The sequence below is a fragment of the Peromyscus eremicus genome, chromosome 15 (assembly GCF_949786415.1).
Source record: "Peromyscus eremicus chromosome 15, PerEre_H2_v1, whole genome shotgun sequence".
NCBI classification, from domain to species: domain Eukaryota; kingdom Metazoa; phylum Chordata; class Mammalia; order Rodentia; family Cricetidae; genus Peromyscus; species Peromyscus eremicus.
In genome coordinates, this window is record NC_081431.1 from 62012323 (window position 1) to 62027087 (window position 14765).

At 39.8% G+C, this 14765-nt stretch overlaps 1 protein-coding gene and 1 long non-coding RNA gene across 2 annotated transcripts in view; one reads left to right on the plus strand and one right to left on the minus strand.

The window, feature by feature from the left end:
* The first annotated feature begins 1862 nt into the window (after nucleotides 1-1862).
* Nucleotides 1863-14765, plus strand: part of LOC131924895 (C4b-binding protein alpha chain-like) — a 44327-nt gene continuing 31424 nt past the window's right edge. The window contains exons 1-6 of the mRNA XM_059280140.1: nucleotides 1863-2022; nucleotides 4604-4786; nucleotides 6485-6584; nucleotides 7744-7829; nucleotides 7986-8177; nucleotides 11801-11980. Of these exons, the coding sequence (XP_059136123.1) occupies nucleotides 1881-2022; nucleotides 4604-4786; nucleotides 6485-6584; nucleotides 7744-7829; nucleotides 7986-8177; nucleotides 11801-11980 (883 nt within the window). The 5' untranslated portion in view covers nucleotides 1863-1880. The remainder of the gene's footprint in view (nucleotides 2023-4603; nucleotides 4787-6484; nucleotides 6585-7743; nucleotides 7830-7985; nucleotides 8178-11800; nucleotides 11981-14765) is intronic.
* Nucleotides 2941-9548, minus strand: LOC131924896 (uncharacterized). The gene is made up of 3 exons (XR_009383111.1): nucleotides 9376-9548; nucleotides 4631-4750; nucleotides 2941-3568 (listed from the first exon to the last, which is right to left on the minus strand). It is a non-coding gene; the product is annotated as an uncharacterized LOC131924896 (long non-coding RNA).

The following is a 14765-nucleotide window of genomic DNA, read 5'->3' on the forward strand; positions in this document are numbered from 1 at the left end:
TCTCGAGTTCTTGGCCAAAGTAGCAGTGCCATGTCTGGGGTCCACCTCATGGAGTGGGCCTTAAATCTGATTTAACAAGAGTGGTTGTTTACTCCGGTGACATTCATGTCACTGTGTACCAGTGTATCCTGCAGGCAGTTCTCTGTTGTAGGTCTCGGAGTTTGTATCTGGGTGGTATTGCTGATCACTTTTCTCCTCCACTAGTGTGCAGAATACCTTCTAGTACCACGAATGCTAGTTAGCAAGGGTGAAGCTTCTAGTTAGGCATGAGCTCATTTTTCTATGTTTGATGACATAAGTGATATTTGGTGGCATAAGATGTCTACTTGGGGCATTGTCTCCCCCATTATATGGTGACTCTACTTAAATTCCTTTCATAAATGTAAATATTTTTAGGAAGCTTCTACAGTAGCATGTTTCCATAGAATTTTTCAAATGGTCCTTAACATTGGTTGTCACTCCCCATATTCCCCCCTGTACCCTGCTTTCCCGTTCCCCTCTCCATTTAGTCCTCCTATTCTAGTTTTCCTTTTGTCTATCCTTAGGACTATGTTGTATAGGTTTGAACATATTGGACTTTCTGAACAGGATGCTGATAGCACAGGCACTAAGACCAACAATTAATAAATAGGACCTCATGATGCTAGAATGCTTCTATATAGCAAAGGGTGCCATTGTTTGGGCAAAGCAGCCCCTATAGAATGAAGAAGAAAAACACCCTCTTTCAGGAATCTTTACCAGTTATACATCGGCTGGAAGGCGAGTATCTAGACTACATGAAGAATTTTAAAAAGCCCTGAGCATCAAGAAAATAAATAATCCAATTAAAAATGGGGTACAGAACTAAGCAAAAAAGTAAGCAGAAAGTTCCCAAAAGATCAAACACAAGTAGTTGAGAAACGAAGAAATGTTCAACGTCTGCAGCCATCAGGAAATGGAAATTGAAACAACTTTGAGGTTTCGTCTTACTCCAATCAGAATGGCCAAGATCAATAAACAAATGGCAGCTCATGCTGGTGAGGATGCCAGGAAAGGGGAAAACTTATTCCTTGCTGGTGGGAGTCCACACAGATACAGCCGTTGTGGAAATCAGTGTGGAGGGTCCTCAAAAACTGAAAACCCATCTACCACAAGATCCTGCTACTCCACTTTTGGGCATACACCCAAAGGACTCGACATCCTTCTGCAGAAATACTTATTCATTTATGTTCATTGCTGCTCTATTGATAATAGCCAGAAATTGGAGATAGCTTAGATGTCCATCAACTGATGAATTAATAGTGAAAATGTGAATCATTTACACAATGCAATATTACTCAGCTGTTAAGGAAGATAACATTATGAAATTCACAGGTAAATAGATGAAGCTAGAAAAAGGAATCATCCTGAACTAAGTAACCTAGACCCCAAAAGACAAATATTGTGTGTTTTCTCTTATATGTGCATACTAGCTCTTCAGTCTTTAATATGTGTGTACATTCTGAATAACCAACAGGGTTAGGTGTCTAGTAAGGGACTAGGAGAGAGGAGGGGGGTCTCTTGATTTGCAAAGTTGAAACACTGTCTTCTGCTCCCAGCTGACCTGAATTTATTCTCTGGCTTCACAAAACACTGCTCAGATATATCCTCCTTTGCAAATTCACTTCCTCTCCCCACTTGGAATGAATTTCTCTTCCCACAGTGGTCTTTGCAGAGGCAAGTCCTTGTTTCTCATGGTAACATCCTTACTCGCTTCTCTTCTTCCCATCTAGGCTGTCACTTCCTTGAAGAGGTGGATATTGTAGCATTTATCCCAACACTTTACGACAAGTAGATTAAACGGTTGCTTATTAAATTCAGGTTTTCTGGCAGAACCACTGTGGGCAAAGCATCCGCAGGCTATGCGCCCCACAAGAGCTCCACATGGGAGGCTTCATAGAAACAGACATGCTGTGGCCTGGCCCTTCTCTAGGCTCTGGAGAGTCTCTGACCCAACTTTGTTCCAAATGACCGTCATTGCTGCTCTCTGGGTTGCTGTTTTTGGTGAGTAGTAGGCAAAAAGTCCAGATGGACAACCAAGAGTTACTTACAAGACTTTGGATGAGATAGTTAAGCTAGTGGAGATCCAGTTTCAGCAACAAAGGATTTATTTTGCCATCTGGAGCTAGGTGTTTCTAGGTTTTGAAATAAACCTATATTGTCTAACAGTGATTAAACGCATTTCATGGCTTGGGATTGGTCTGGAATGGAGAAATGAGGAGAAAACCATTTTTTGGGGGGTGGGGGGGGCGCCACCCAGCTACCAAATAAATCACACATGGAGGCTTATTCTTACTCATAATTGCCCGGCCTTAGCTTGGTTTGTTTCTTTCCAACTTTCCTTAACTTAAATTATTCCATCTATGTTTTGCCTCTGGGCTTCTTACATCTGTAAATCTTTTTTTTTTTTTTGGTTTTTCGAGACAGGGTTTCTCTGTGTAGCTTTGCACCTTTCCTGGAACTCGCTTTGGAGACCAGGCTGGCCTCAAACTCACAGAGATCCACCTGCCTCTGCCTCCCGAGTGCTGGGATTAAAGGCGTGTGCCACCACTGCCTGGCACATCTTACTCTTACTCCACGACTGTTGTATGGCTGGGTGGCTGGCTCCTGGAGTCTTCCTCCTTCTCTGGATACTTCTTATTTTCCTCCCAGACTTCTTCTTTTATATATTCTGTTTGCCTACCAGCCTTGCCTACCCTTTTTCCTGCTTTGTTATTGGCCATTCAGCTCTTTATTAGACCATCAGGTGTTTTAGAGAGGCAAAGTAACACAGATTTCACAGAGTTAAACAAATGCAACATAAACAAAAGTAACACACCTTAAAATAATATTCTACAACATTTCCCCCTTTTGTCTAAACAAAAAGAAAGGTTTTAACTTTAACATGGTAAAACTATACACAACAAAAACAGTTATCAAGTAAGAATTACATTTACAATATTCTGTCCATATTCAGAGAAAATAATGCATTATCTATCCTATCTTAGTGAATCCAAAGTTTTACACCTAACTTACTTTCTATCATAACTAAGAAAAACCGCAACTATAACTATCTAGTCTTCAACTCCATCCAAGACCCAGAAAGATGTAATATTATCTAACAACAGAGACATTTGGCTGCCTGGACAGTCACCCAGTGTTCCTCTGCAATGTTGGGGCATCCATCTTCAGCCTACAGGCCCAGAATATCTGGCAAACTTTTCAGTGAAGCAGGAAATTTGAAGGACAGTTCTGCCTTGTACTGACAAAGTTTGTCAGTTGCTTTCCTCTGTGTCCTGCAGAATATCTGGCAGACTCTTCTGTGAAGCAGGAATTTTGAAGGACTGTCCTGCCTTGTTTGGGCAAAGTTCAACAGTCGTTTTCCTGTGTGTCCTTCACGTTCAGTATGCATAGCACATTGCCAGCAGTCAAAGGCAAGAACAGTTTCTTTGCCCAGGGGCTAACATTGCCACAATAAAAGCAAACTCCATATGGAGTTTCTTCAATGCCCATCATCTCTGAAATAAATTGGTGCTGCCAGGAGCAGATGTTTCTCATTGTCATGAAAAACCTTAGATTAACAAAACATTTTAAATGCCATATTCCATAGGCCTTTGAAGTGTTTGAAAACCACTCATCTATCTAAAATATATCTCTATATGATCTTAAAAACACACCTAACACATCTACAGATTTGATTGTTATAGATGACTAACTACTGACCTGTTTCTTGATTGTTGTAAATAGTTCATAATAATAGCTTTCAAAAACTAGAACTTTACCTTACATTTTTAAATGAACTGCGTAGGTACAATACCTTAAATAAGAGTAGACATATATATATACATTGTAAAAATAACTTTAAATTTGTATCAATATGCTATATACTATACACTATTCATTTTTAATAGGGAAAGTAGGATTAAGATTTTTATGTCTCGCTGGAGAGATGGCTCAGAGGTTAAGAGCACTGCTTGTTCTTCCAAAGGTCCTGAGTTCAATTCCCAGCAACCACATGGTGGCTCACAGCCATCTATAATGAGATCTGGTGCCCTCTTCTGGCCTGCAGGGATATGTGCAGGCAGAACACTGTATACATAATAAATAAATAAATCTTTAAAAAAAAAAAAAAGATTTTTATGTCTCAAGAATTCTATGCTTTCTCTTCTATATCACCCAGGCTAGACTTGAATTCATAATCTTTCTTACACATCACCATGTCTGGCTTATCATGTCAGTTCAAATGAAACAGTATGTTTCTCTTAAGGCAAATTTATAGAAATTTTTGGCTTTTCATAGATGCTTTCTGAGCAGAGATGGGTAATATAGGCTGATGAAATTTATGACTGTCTCCTTTTTAGAAAAATTATTTTATATAGTGGAGAAGAGATAAAATGTATTCCTTTTATCATCATTGTTATTATCATTTATCAACAGCATATGTGTACATCTCTCATGAACTCATGACATAGGAGAATAGTACATTTATGACTTTTTTTCATTAGAGGAGGAAAGAACTGTTTTCCCTCTACAATTATAGCACTGAAACACTAACATGCTGTGTCTTAGGTATGACATTTAGTGTTGCTGTCCTCTTGGTGTCTAGGTAAATGTGGTCCACCTCCTGATTTACCTGATGCCATGCCAGTAAGTGAGATGAACCAGACAGACTTCGAAAGCTCAACTTCCCTGAAATATAGTTGCCGTCCTGGCTACAGTAGAGCGTCTTCAAACCAGAATATTTACTGTAAACCTGATGGGAAATGGCAGATTGATATCGCCTGTGTCAGTAAGTGTCAACATTCATTTTTCTCACCTGCACATTTATCAGTGTCAGAACAGTGTCTCGGGTTATATAATTACTGAATCTTAAGTCACTAAGGAACTAGTGAATTCATCAACTAGCAATTTGAATGTACATATGTATGAATCTTCTGAAAAGCAGAATAAAACAAAACAAAAATAAGAAATAAGCTAATTGCAATGAAGATCACTATACTATGCTGGTTAGTTTTATGTCAACTTGACACAAGCTAGAGTCATCAGAGAAGAGGAAGCCTCAGATGAGAAAACGTCTCCATAAGATCAGACTGTAGACAAGCCTGAAGGGCATTTTATTAATTGGTGATTGATGGGGGAGGGCCCAGTCCACTGTGGGTTGTTCCATCCCTGGGTTGGTGGTCCTGGGTTCTATAACAAAGCAGACTTACTAAGCCATGAGGAGCAGGCCAGTAAGCAGCACTCTTCCACGGCCTCTGCTTCAGCTCCTGCCTCCAGGTCTTGGCCCTGCTTGAGTTCCTGTTCTGACTTCCTTCAATGATGGACTGTGATGTGAAAGCATAAGCTAAATAAATTCTTTCCTCCTCAAGTTGCTTTGGTCATGGTGTTTCATCACAGCAATAGTAACCCTAACTAAGTTTTCAGTAACTCACCAGGTACTTCTTTAAATAAATATTGGGACTAAGGCCTGGTGTGAGATAGTGAACACCTTTAATCCCAGCACTTGGGAAGCAGAGGCAAGCAAGGACCTCTCTGAGCTGGAGGCCAGCCTGGTCTACACAGCCATTTTCAGTCCCACCAGGGCTACCTAGTGACAGACCATGTCTCAAAAACAAAAAAAAAAGAAAAGAAAGAAAAATGTTGGGGCGAGTAGGATGGGTTAGCAGGTGAAGGTGACCTGAGGTTCATCCCTGGAACTTGTGTAAAGGTGGAAGGAGAGAACTGACCCTCCAGAATTGTCCTCTGAGCTCCACATGCAGGCTGTAGCCAACCCCCAAACGGCAATAACAACAACAACAATAAAAATAGTAATGATAATAATAATGATAAAATATTCTGGGGTTAAATGGCCAGAAAGTAGCAATCTTACCTCAAACACATAGTGAGCATTGCTCTTATACACAGAATCTGGAATTAAAAAAATACATGCATATACATACATACATACATACATACATACATACATACACACACACACACATACAATATATAAATACATACATATATTAGGGGAAGGAAGGTGACCACAATGGCTGGTGAATATGATTAAAATAAAATGCTATCCCTACGTGAAAGTGTCATAATGAAACCCACTATTTTGTATACTAATTTAAAAATTACGTAAAATCATGCATAAAATAAAGTATTTTGTGGACTTGGAAGAGGAGCTAATTCACTGTGAGCAGGGCATACATTCTGCACAGTCCCCAAGAATAATGACATACAATGTCTGCTTTCTCTTTTTTGTTCCCTTTTATAATCAAGAAAATGATTCTTGCTAAAATACACCAGGGTGATTAAAAGAGATCAAAATTTGTGTGAATCTTCTCTCCAGAACAAAAATTCAGTGTGTCAGATTCAGAGATAAATGTGACTCTAGACAAGTAGGTCTTTCTGAATGTGGAGGTAGACTTAGGTCTGTTAAGTTTTCAATGGTTGCATCTGTGAATGGTGGGACCACTTAACCATCATTTTAATTTTCCTCTAGAAAAATCATGCAGGAATCCGGGAGACTTACGGAATGGACAAGTGGAAGTCAAGACAGATTTCTCCTTTGGATCACAGGTAGAATTCAGCTGCTCAGAAGGGTGAGTGTAAGGTAATTTAGAAATAATTACAAGTTAACTTTAAAAAATAGCTACATTCAAAATTTAAAGTTTTATTAAGAGTATGTATTAACAATTCTCACTTCTACCCATTCTCCGTGTACCCTATTCTTTCCTATATTTAAACAAAAGAATTCACTTTTATCAATTTCTTTTGTATCTTTGTAGTGTTTCCTCATCCAAATACAAGCCAAGATACTAGCACATGTTCTTATATTTCCCTTTTCTGATAACAAATTTAGTTCGTGTTTAAGCTTTTTACATAGGGAAGGTGGAAGAGGAAACAGCAATGTATAAGACTAGATTTCATTGTATACAATGTGTGTGTGAAATTCTCAAGAAAAAGCAATGTAAAAAAAACCCCTGAATCCTGCTGGGTTTAATGATGCAAACCTTTAATCCTATACTTAGGAGGCAGACACAGGTGGATTTCTGTGAATTTAGGTAGGTGTTAGGGGACATACTCTAGTCTTTTGAAAGGGTTCGTAATCGCTGAGCCATCTTTCAGCCCTCTTACTTGTTTTTATAGGACTTTTTATGCTTGTTTTATATGGTTCAATTTTTCACTGCTATGTAATGTACAATCTTAATGTGCACATTAATTTAAATATGTAGATCATTTGTAACTGTCACTTGAAATGCATTTTGAAGTATTTTCTCCTACAATGTGTGATGATTTTTTAAAAATTGAATTAAGTTTTATTTATTTTTTTCGAGACAGGGTTTCTCTGTGTAGCTTTGCGCTTTTCCTAGAACTCACTCTGTAGACCAGGCTGGCCTCAAACTCACAGAGATCTGCCTGCCTCTGCCTCCCGAGTGCTGGGATTAAAGGCGCACACCACCACTGCTCATCGAATTAAGTTTTAAAGTTAGCATACAGAGTGATGAGTTCCATTATGACATTTTTGTACATGTGTCACTACGCTTTTTGACTTTTAATCTTTAACACACAAGAAATGGGTTCATCAGGCATCCTCAAACATATGGTATTATACTTTGTCCCTCTCTTCCCAAAACCCTCCACGATGACTCCTTAGCTGAGAAAACATTGTTTCTTCATTTTATTATCTGTTTGATCACCTTTACACAACTTTATTTAAAGTGGGAATTCCATTAAAATCTTTGACCTTCTCTTATCTAGATATGTCTTAGTTGGCTCATCCACTAGTTATTGTGAGATTCAAAGTAAAGGAGTTGCCTGGAGCGATCCTCTCCCACAATGTGTAAGTAAGTAAAGAATCTTTTTGACTTGGCTATAAGCAGAACTATGTTAGGGAATGATTCTGTGTGTCCTTCCTGACACTTGTACCCTCCACATACATTTACAAGAATTGTTATCACGCCCATCCCTGAACATTTCTTTCTCTTCTACTGATTTCTCAGTTGTCAAGTGTGGGTCCCCTCCAGACATCAGCAATGGGAGGCACAGTGGTGGTGATGACTTCTACACATATGGCTCCTCCATCACCTATAGGTGCGATCCCCGCTTCAAGCTCCGTGGCAATGCCTCCATTACCTGCACTGTAGTGAACAAAACAGTAGGTGTTTGGAGCTCAAGCCCCCCTACTTGTGAAAGTAAGTCCCAGAGCTAATTCTGCTTTCAATTGTTCACATGTTTTGCTTAGAAGAAAAAAGAAAGGGGAATTTATTGTGGGAAGTAGAACAATTTCAAGATAAATGAATGGGTGTGTGTGTGTGTGTGTTCATCTATTATTTGGCTAAGAGATATTCAATGCATTAGAGTGGCAAATAACACCATATCACAGTGATTTGGTAAAGTAAGAATTTCTCATTCATCTACAGTCTGTTCAAAGGTGTTGGCTACACTCAGACAATCTTCCCTGGAGAGCATCCTAGACATGCCAACAACTTAGAATAGAGCTCAGCAGTCCAGGTTCTTTGGTCACATGGCATTTCCATCTGGAAATGTATTTTTCTAATTTCTTTAGTAGAGGAAAGAAAAATAAATTCTATCCTTTGGCTGGGAGTGACTATATTACCACCTTTTATTCAGAACTAGTAATATGTATGTGTTCTTATATCCTATTTTTGAACTAGAGTATTTATCAGATCTAAGAGTTTTCTGATGAAGTCTTTTTTTAAAAAAAAAAAAATTACAGGGCATGCCATCTGCAAACAGGAATACTTGGACTTTTTCCTTTACTATTTGTATTCCTTTATTTCTTATTCTTGTCTTATTGCTCTAGCTAGGGTTGCAAGCACTGCAATTGAGTAAGAGTAGCAAGAGTAGGCACCTGAGTCTCATTACAGATTTTAGAGGAAATACTCTATTTTTTCCTATTTAGTATGATGTTGGCTATAGTATTGGAAGCATGTAGATACTTATATTCACATATAAGCACTAGGGAAACCAGGAATATCAAATGTGCAGGGTCGTCTCTTCAAAGGGAGACATGTATAACCTGTTTTCCACCCAGAAGGCTGGGAATGGATGCAGTGAATAGCCTGGTGACCTCTGCACTATCTGTATGGCCAGGTCATACCGATTCCCCAAGACTCTTGAGCTTGTTTATTTCAGCCAGTCTATAGCACTATTTCCCCCTAGATCTTTGTCATGAGCATTGTTTACCTTGAGCCTACTTGCTCTGTTAATTCATAGAACCTGTCTTTACGGAAGAAAGCACTTGTACTTTACAAGAGTTTCAGGGCAGTCATGTCCTTGTCTCTGTTGTACATGTGGGATTAAGTTATTTGCCACAAGGAAACTTTTCCCCAAATTGTTCTGTGATTAAATATGCCTAAAATAAATTACCTGGAGTCAACAGCAGTTACTGAGCGTTAAGCCACTCAAGCTATGTAAGTGGCCAGGCCCTTCCCCTGAGGACCTCTAACTGCCAGGTTCCACCCACAGTAACTGTCCTAACTGCTGGATCCAACCCCCACACTACAGAGTAAAAGCCCAATCTTTGGACCTGAAATCCACCAATCTCCACCCTGGAAAGTTCCACCCCCTTCCCAAGAAACCCTGTATAAGCCCCGTATCCTGTTCTGTTTGCTGCTGTTTCTTGCCCCAGCCACCATCCTGGTTTTTTTCCCCTCCCAATAAATCTCTTGTATGAGGTTTGTTGTGTGGTGTGACTTTGTGATATCCCTTGGCTTCTGGCTGCCAGGATACCTTTCTATCAGAGCTGTAACACTTACACTCAGTCCTGTTGAACCGATTGCCCCCTGTGGATTGACACTCTTCTGGCTGTGGTGTTTGCAGATCCCCCCCCTTCCCATCCCCCCCCAGCCGTGTGTGTGTGTGTGTGTGTGTGTGTGTGTCTCTTTCACACACACACACACACACACACACACGTATAGGTTAGTTGTTTATAGCCTTTGTAATGTTGAGGTGTGGGCCTTCTATTCCTACTTTCTTCGGGAATTTTATCATGCAGAGATGGTGGACTTTGTTGAAGGTGTAATCTGTATCAGTTGAGATGATCATGTGATTTCTGTACTTGTCTATTTACATGCTGAATATATTACCTTACTGATTTACTTATGTGGAAACAACATTGGATCTTTGGAATGATACCAACTTGGTTGTGGCATATGATCATTTTAATATGGTTTTGGATTTGGCTTATAAAATTTAATGAGAGGTTTTAAAGTCTGTTTTGATCAGGAAAATTAGTCACCATGTGGGTCTTTGGGATTGAACTCAGGTAGTCAAGGCTTGGCCAGCAAGTGTTTTTAATCCACTGAGCCCCTGACCTTTACCCTTTGGCCATTTTAAACATCTTGACTATGATATGTTTTGGAGGGAGTCCTTCTCTTGGCATGTCTGTTTTGGGTTCTGAATGCCCCTTGTATTTGAAATCTTTTCTCTAGATTTGGGAAATGTTCTGCTATCCTTCCATTGAGTAGATGCTGTCTGCTTTTAGTATTATTTTACTTCTTTCTTCTATGCAGGGGAATCTGAGATTTTTCATCTTGATCTGGGATGATTAGTGTTAACCATCAGCTGGACAGAAGCAGAATCACCTAGAAGACAGCCTCGCAGGCATGCCTGTAGGAAATCCCTTCATTGTGTTAACTGGGGTGGAAGAGTTGTTCGCTCATCCCTCTCTTATCCACAATTGCTGCTCTGGGCTTCTCCTCTCTAGAGACTGCAGCAGACTAAGGCTTCTTAACCTGGGGCTGGTTTTTGTTTGTTTGATTTACCTCAGGCCCATAGGGTAGCTCAGTTGTAGGAACAATTTTCCTTCAAGATTGTATCTGCTCTGCTGCTGCCTCCAAAGTCATATAGTCCTGTGACAAAAGGGACTTTTCTTCATGGCTGGCCCCATCTGCCAGAGGAATCCCTGTCTTACAGCTGGATTTGAGGCTTATGAGGGTTTTCAGCTTGTCTTGAGAGTCAGACTTGCTGATTTTCTGTCTGGCTTAGCTTCTGGGTGCCTTCTGCTCCCCTGCTCCACAGAGAACTGAGTAGCTGAGGCAAGGGTCTCTGTGTCAAGGATCTTTTTCCATCTCTTCTATTTTCTGGCATCCTTTTCAATTATTTTGTGGATATCTAAAGCTCTTTATTTCTAAATAAAGTCTATTTTTTTTTCTTATTCTGACTTCTTCACTGGCTTTTTCAGAGGCATCCCCTGTCTTTTTCAATAAAGTTCCTTCTACTATTTATGTTAATTTTCCAAGATACATTTTTTTTTGTGGTACCCAGGGCCTCATATATGCGTGGCAGGTGCCCTTCCACTAAGCTATATCCCTAGATCTCAAATTATCTGTGGTGTGTGTGTGTGTGTGTGTGTGTGTGTGTGTGTGTGTGTGCGTGTGTGTGTACATGCATGTACGTGCACAGGTGCATGAGTGTCATAGTACGCATGTGGAGGTCAGAGGACAACCTTGGAGGTTAGTGGTGACCTTCGACCTTGAGGCAGCCCCTCTTCCACCCTGAGACAGGGTCTCACTATGTATGCCTCCCAGGGACTGGGATTAAAGATGCACACTACCATGTCTGGCTTTGCTTCAAAGCGGCATACACCAAGATAACTGTCCTTCCAGCATTAGGGAAGTCTCCTCTCTTATTATAGGATCACTGAGCCTACAGATGTATGCTACCATGCTGGATTTTTATATGGGTTCTGGGGATTAGAACTTAGGTCTTTGTGTACACTTTACCCACTGAGCCATTGCCCCAATACCCTTTAACTTTTAAAATCTGCTTGTCTTTTCTCATAATTCTTTAGGAATCACCTGTTCTCCACCAAATATTTCACATGGAACAATTATTTCTGGATTTAGAACTACCTATAAACACAAAGACTCTGTTAGAATTACCTGCGTGAAAGGGTTCATCCTCAGAGGCAGCAGTTTCATTCATTGTGGAGCTGATGGAAACTGGAGTCCTCCCCCCATCTGTGAGCTCAGTAAGTATGGACTATGAAAGACTTTCACTGTCTGAAACCTAAAGAATGTGTGGACATACATTCATGTCTAGAATCATGTCTGAATCACAAAAATGTAAATTTGGTTTAGTAATAGTTACCTTGTTTTCTTGTTGGAAAGAAGGGTGACTTTAGTACTCCTTGCAAGGTCATCTATCATACATGGTTATTCACACTCCGGTCCTAAGGAGAAGCATTGATGTTGTAGACATAGAAGATTAGTATACTTATGTAGTGGTATTTGCTCCACCCATGACCTTGAGCTATACAGTCCAAAGGAGGTGGTGCTTCTTGCCGTTGTATGTGACCTCTTAAAAATTTTCCCCTTTTCCATCTAAATAAGAAGGTTCTAAACCTAATGCAAACTATATACAATAAGAATGATTATCAAGTATTGTCCCGGAAAAACAAAGGGTAATAACATAAACAAAAATGGAACTACAACTAACAAGAACAACATCAAATAAGAAACACATGTAAAAGTCAGAAAAGTTCAGATCATAGGTAAATGGCAAATTACTGAGATTACTCCAATAGCTGTCCTATCCTGAAGATTCTAACTTCAGTATCTAAAATGTTCTTAGCTAAGATATGAGAGGATTATAACTGTAATTATCTAGTCTTCAACCCCATCAAAGACCTGAGAAGGCTATAATATTACCTGAGTAAACAGAAAGTGCAAGTGAGCAACTTCTGAAAACTGCAAGAATTGACAGAGACAGCTGACAGCCTAAACAATCACTGTTGGGGCATTCATTTTTGGCCACAGGCCTAGAAAATGTGACAGACCAATGTCAGAAGCAGGAATTTTGAAAGACCGTCTTACCCTGTATTGGCAAGGTTCAGTAGTTGCTTTTCCTTGTGTTCTATTCATCTGGAAAGGACAGCATTCATACTGTCAGTAGTCAAGGCAAGGGCAGTTCTTTGCCCAGCAGGCCATTTTGTGCCAAGAAGAAAACAAACTTCCAAACGGAGTATCATAGAAGCCCAATATTCTCTTGGAGTGAGGAGAGAGGTGGCTCAGTGGTTAAGAGCACTAACTAATGTTACAGAGGACCTGGGTTGAATTCCCAGGCCACCTAGTGTCTGGTTACATCAGGCCCCCTTTGGGCCATATAGCGCAAGGTCATGGGTGGAGCAAATACCACTACAGACTTATATCATTAATTTTTGGCAGTTAATAGATAATTGGCTAGCAAAATGATTTTTGAAAGACAGGTAATAAAATGTCCCTTTCTAATTTTGTACAAAAGTGCTATATGGCCTAGACACTCTAAAACAATTAACTTGTGGATCTTTTCAATAGTGATAAACGTTCTAATGTTAAGTTGGAACTAGCCTTGGTTCATAAAAAGAATTAAAGCAATCAACCAAGTGTAGGCAATATTATTGCCCTAATTTGGCAGATGAGGAAACATTTTCAGAAGGTAAGTGACTTCTCAAGGTCACACAACTGCTAAGGGGAAGAGGCTTCTGATGCCTTACAAGGATATTCTTAGTGTTACACTCATGAAGCATTATGAGTCTTTATCTTGGAGACCTCTGTAACAGTGGTACAAGTAGTAGGGTAGATCTCTACCCTGGAGAAACATCTATTAAACTGGACAAAATAAATAGAAAAGCCATTCAGTGCATCTTGGAGCGTACTCAAAGGAGTTACAACAAATTGAGAAGCATTTGTGCAGCAAATCCATGGATGCTTGATAGAAATACTGAGAGGCCATTGTCTTGAACTAGCAACAACAACTCTTTGAGCACTCTTTCTGTGAACTCATAAATGGCAGTTCCCATCTGCTGTTGGGTGGGCTAGGCTGTTATTGAATCTTGTGAATTTTCTAAAGTTCCACCCTGTGAAAAGCTTAGGTTAAGCAGATGTCAGCTGCCAGACATCAGGTCTGTTCATCCACCCACCTTCTACTGCATAGGATGGAGACGCCAGGTGAACAGCTCCGTCTTGGAAGAGAAACGTTCTAGTAGGTTAGCCAGCAAACCACCACCTCCAGTTTCCCCATTTTACAGTCTTGGAAACAAACAAATATTGATGGATTTCATTCTCTTGACTCTGGGATGTACACTATGTGTACTTGGTGGTGGGTACAGCGGAATGTAGGACTCCTTACAGACATACCTCTTCTTCCGTTTCACAGCCCCTACACTACAGAAAGGGTTCTGGTGAAGGAACTGACTTAGTCTTTTCAGTTCCTATCTATAGCACAAGATAACCACATTATGGGAATCAAGCCCAATCTCAGAAAGACAAACATCATATGTTTTCTCTCATTTCTGATTTCTAGATTATATATCAATACATAAAATCCCGTGTGAGTATATGCCATAAAAGTAGAAGTGAAATAGGGGGCCAAAGGGGACTAACAGGAGGGTAGGGATGAGAAAAGGGAAGTAGGGGGTTTGAGGGAGTCTGCTCACTGTGTATACTATACACTTGTATGAAAATTCCCTTCTATAACACAGTACTGTGACTAGTTAATATATACAACAAAAATGAAATAAAAAAGAATATTCTAGAGTAGATTTAGAACAGGCTTCAGAGACTTTGAACATCCTACACCCCAGTAGCCGCCTGACTTTAATTGGGCCTGACTATGAAGTAATATATGCCTCCAGGGATTTTTTTAAACCCATACACAGGGACAATCAGATAATATTGAATGCTAGCCATTGTACATACTACTACAGAGGCAGATCAGCTAAAAGTACAATAAGAGAATCAAAGAGAAAAATTAGTTGTTCCAGGTAGGTAGTTAGG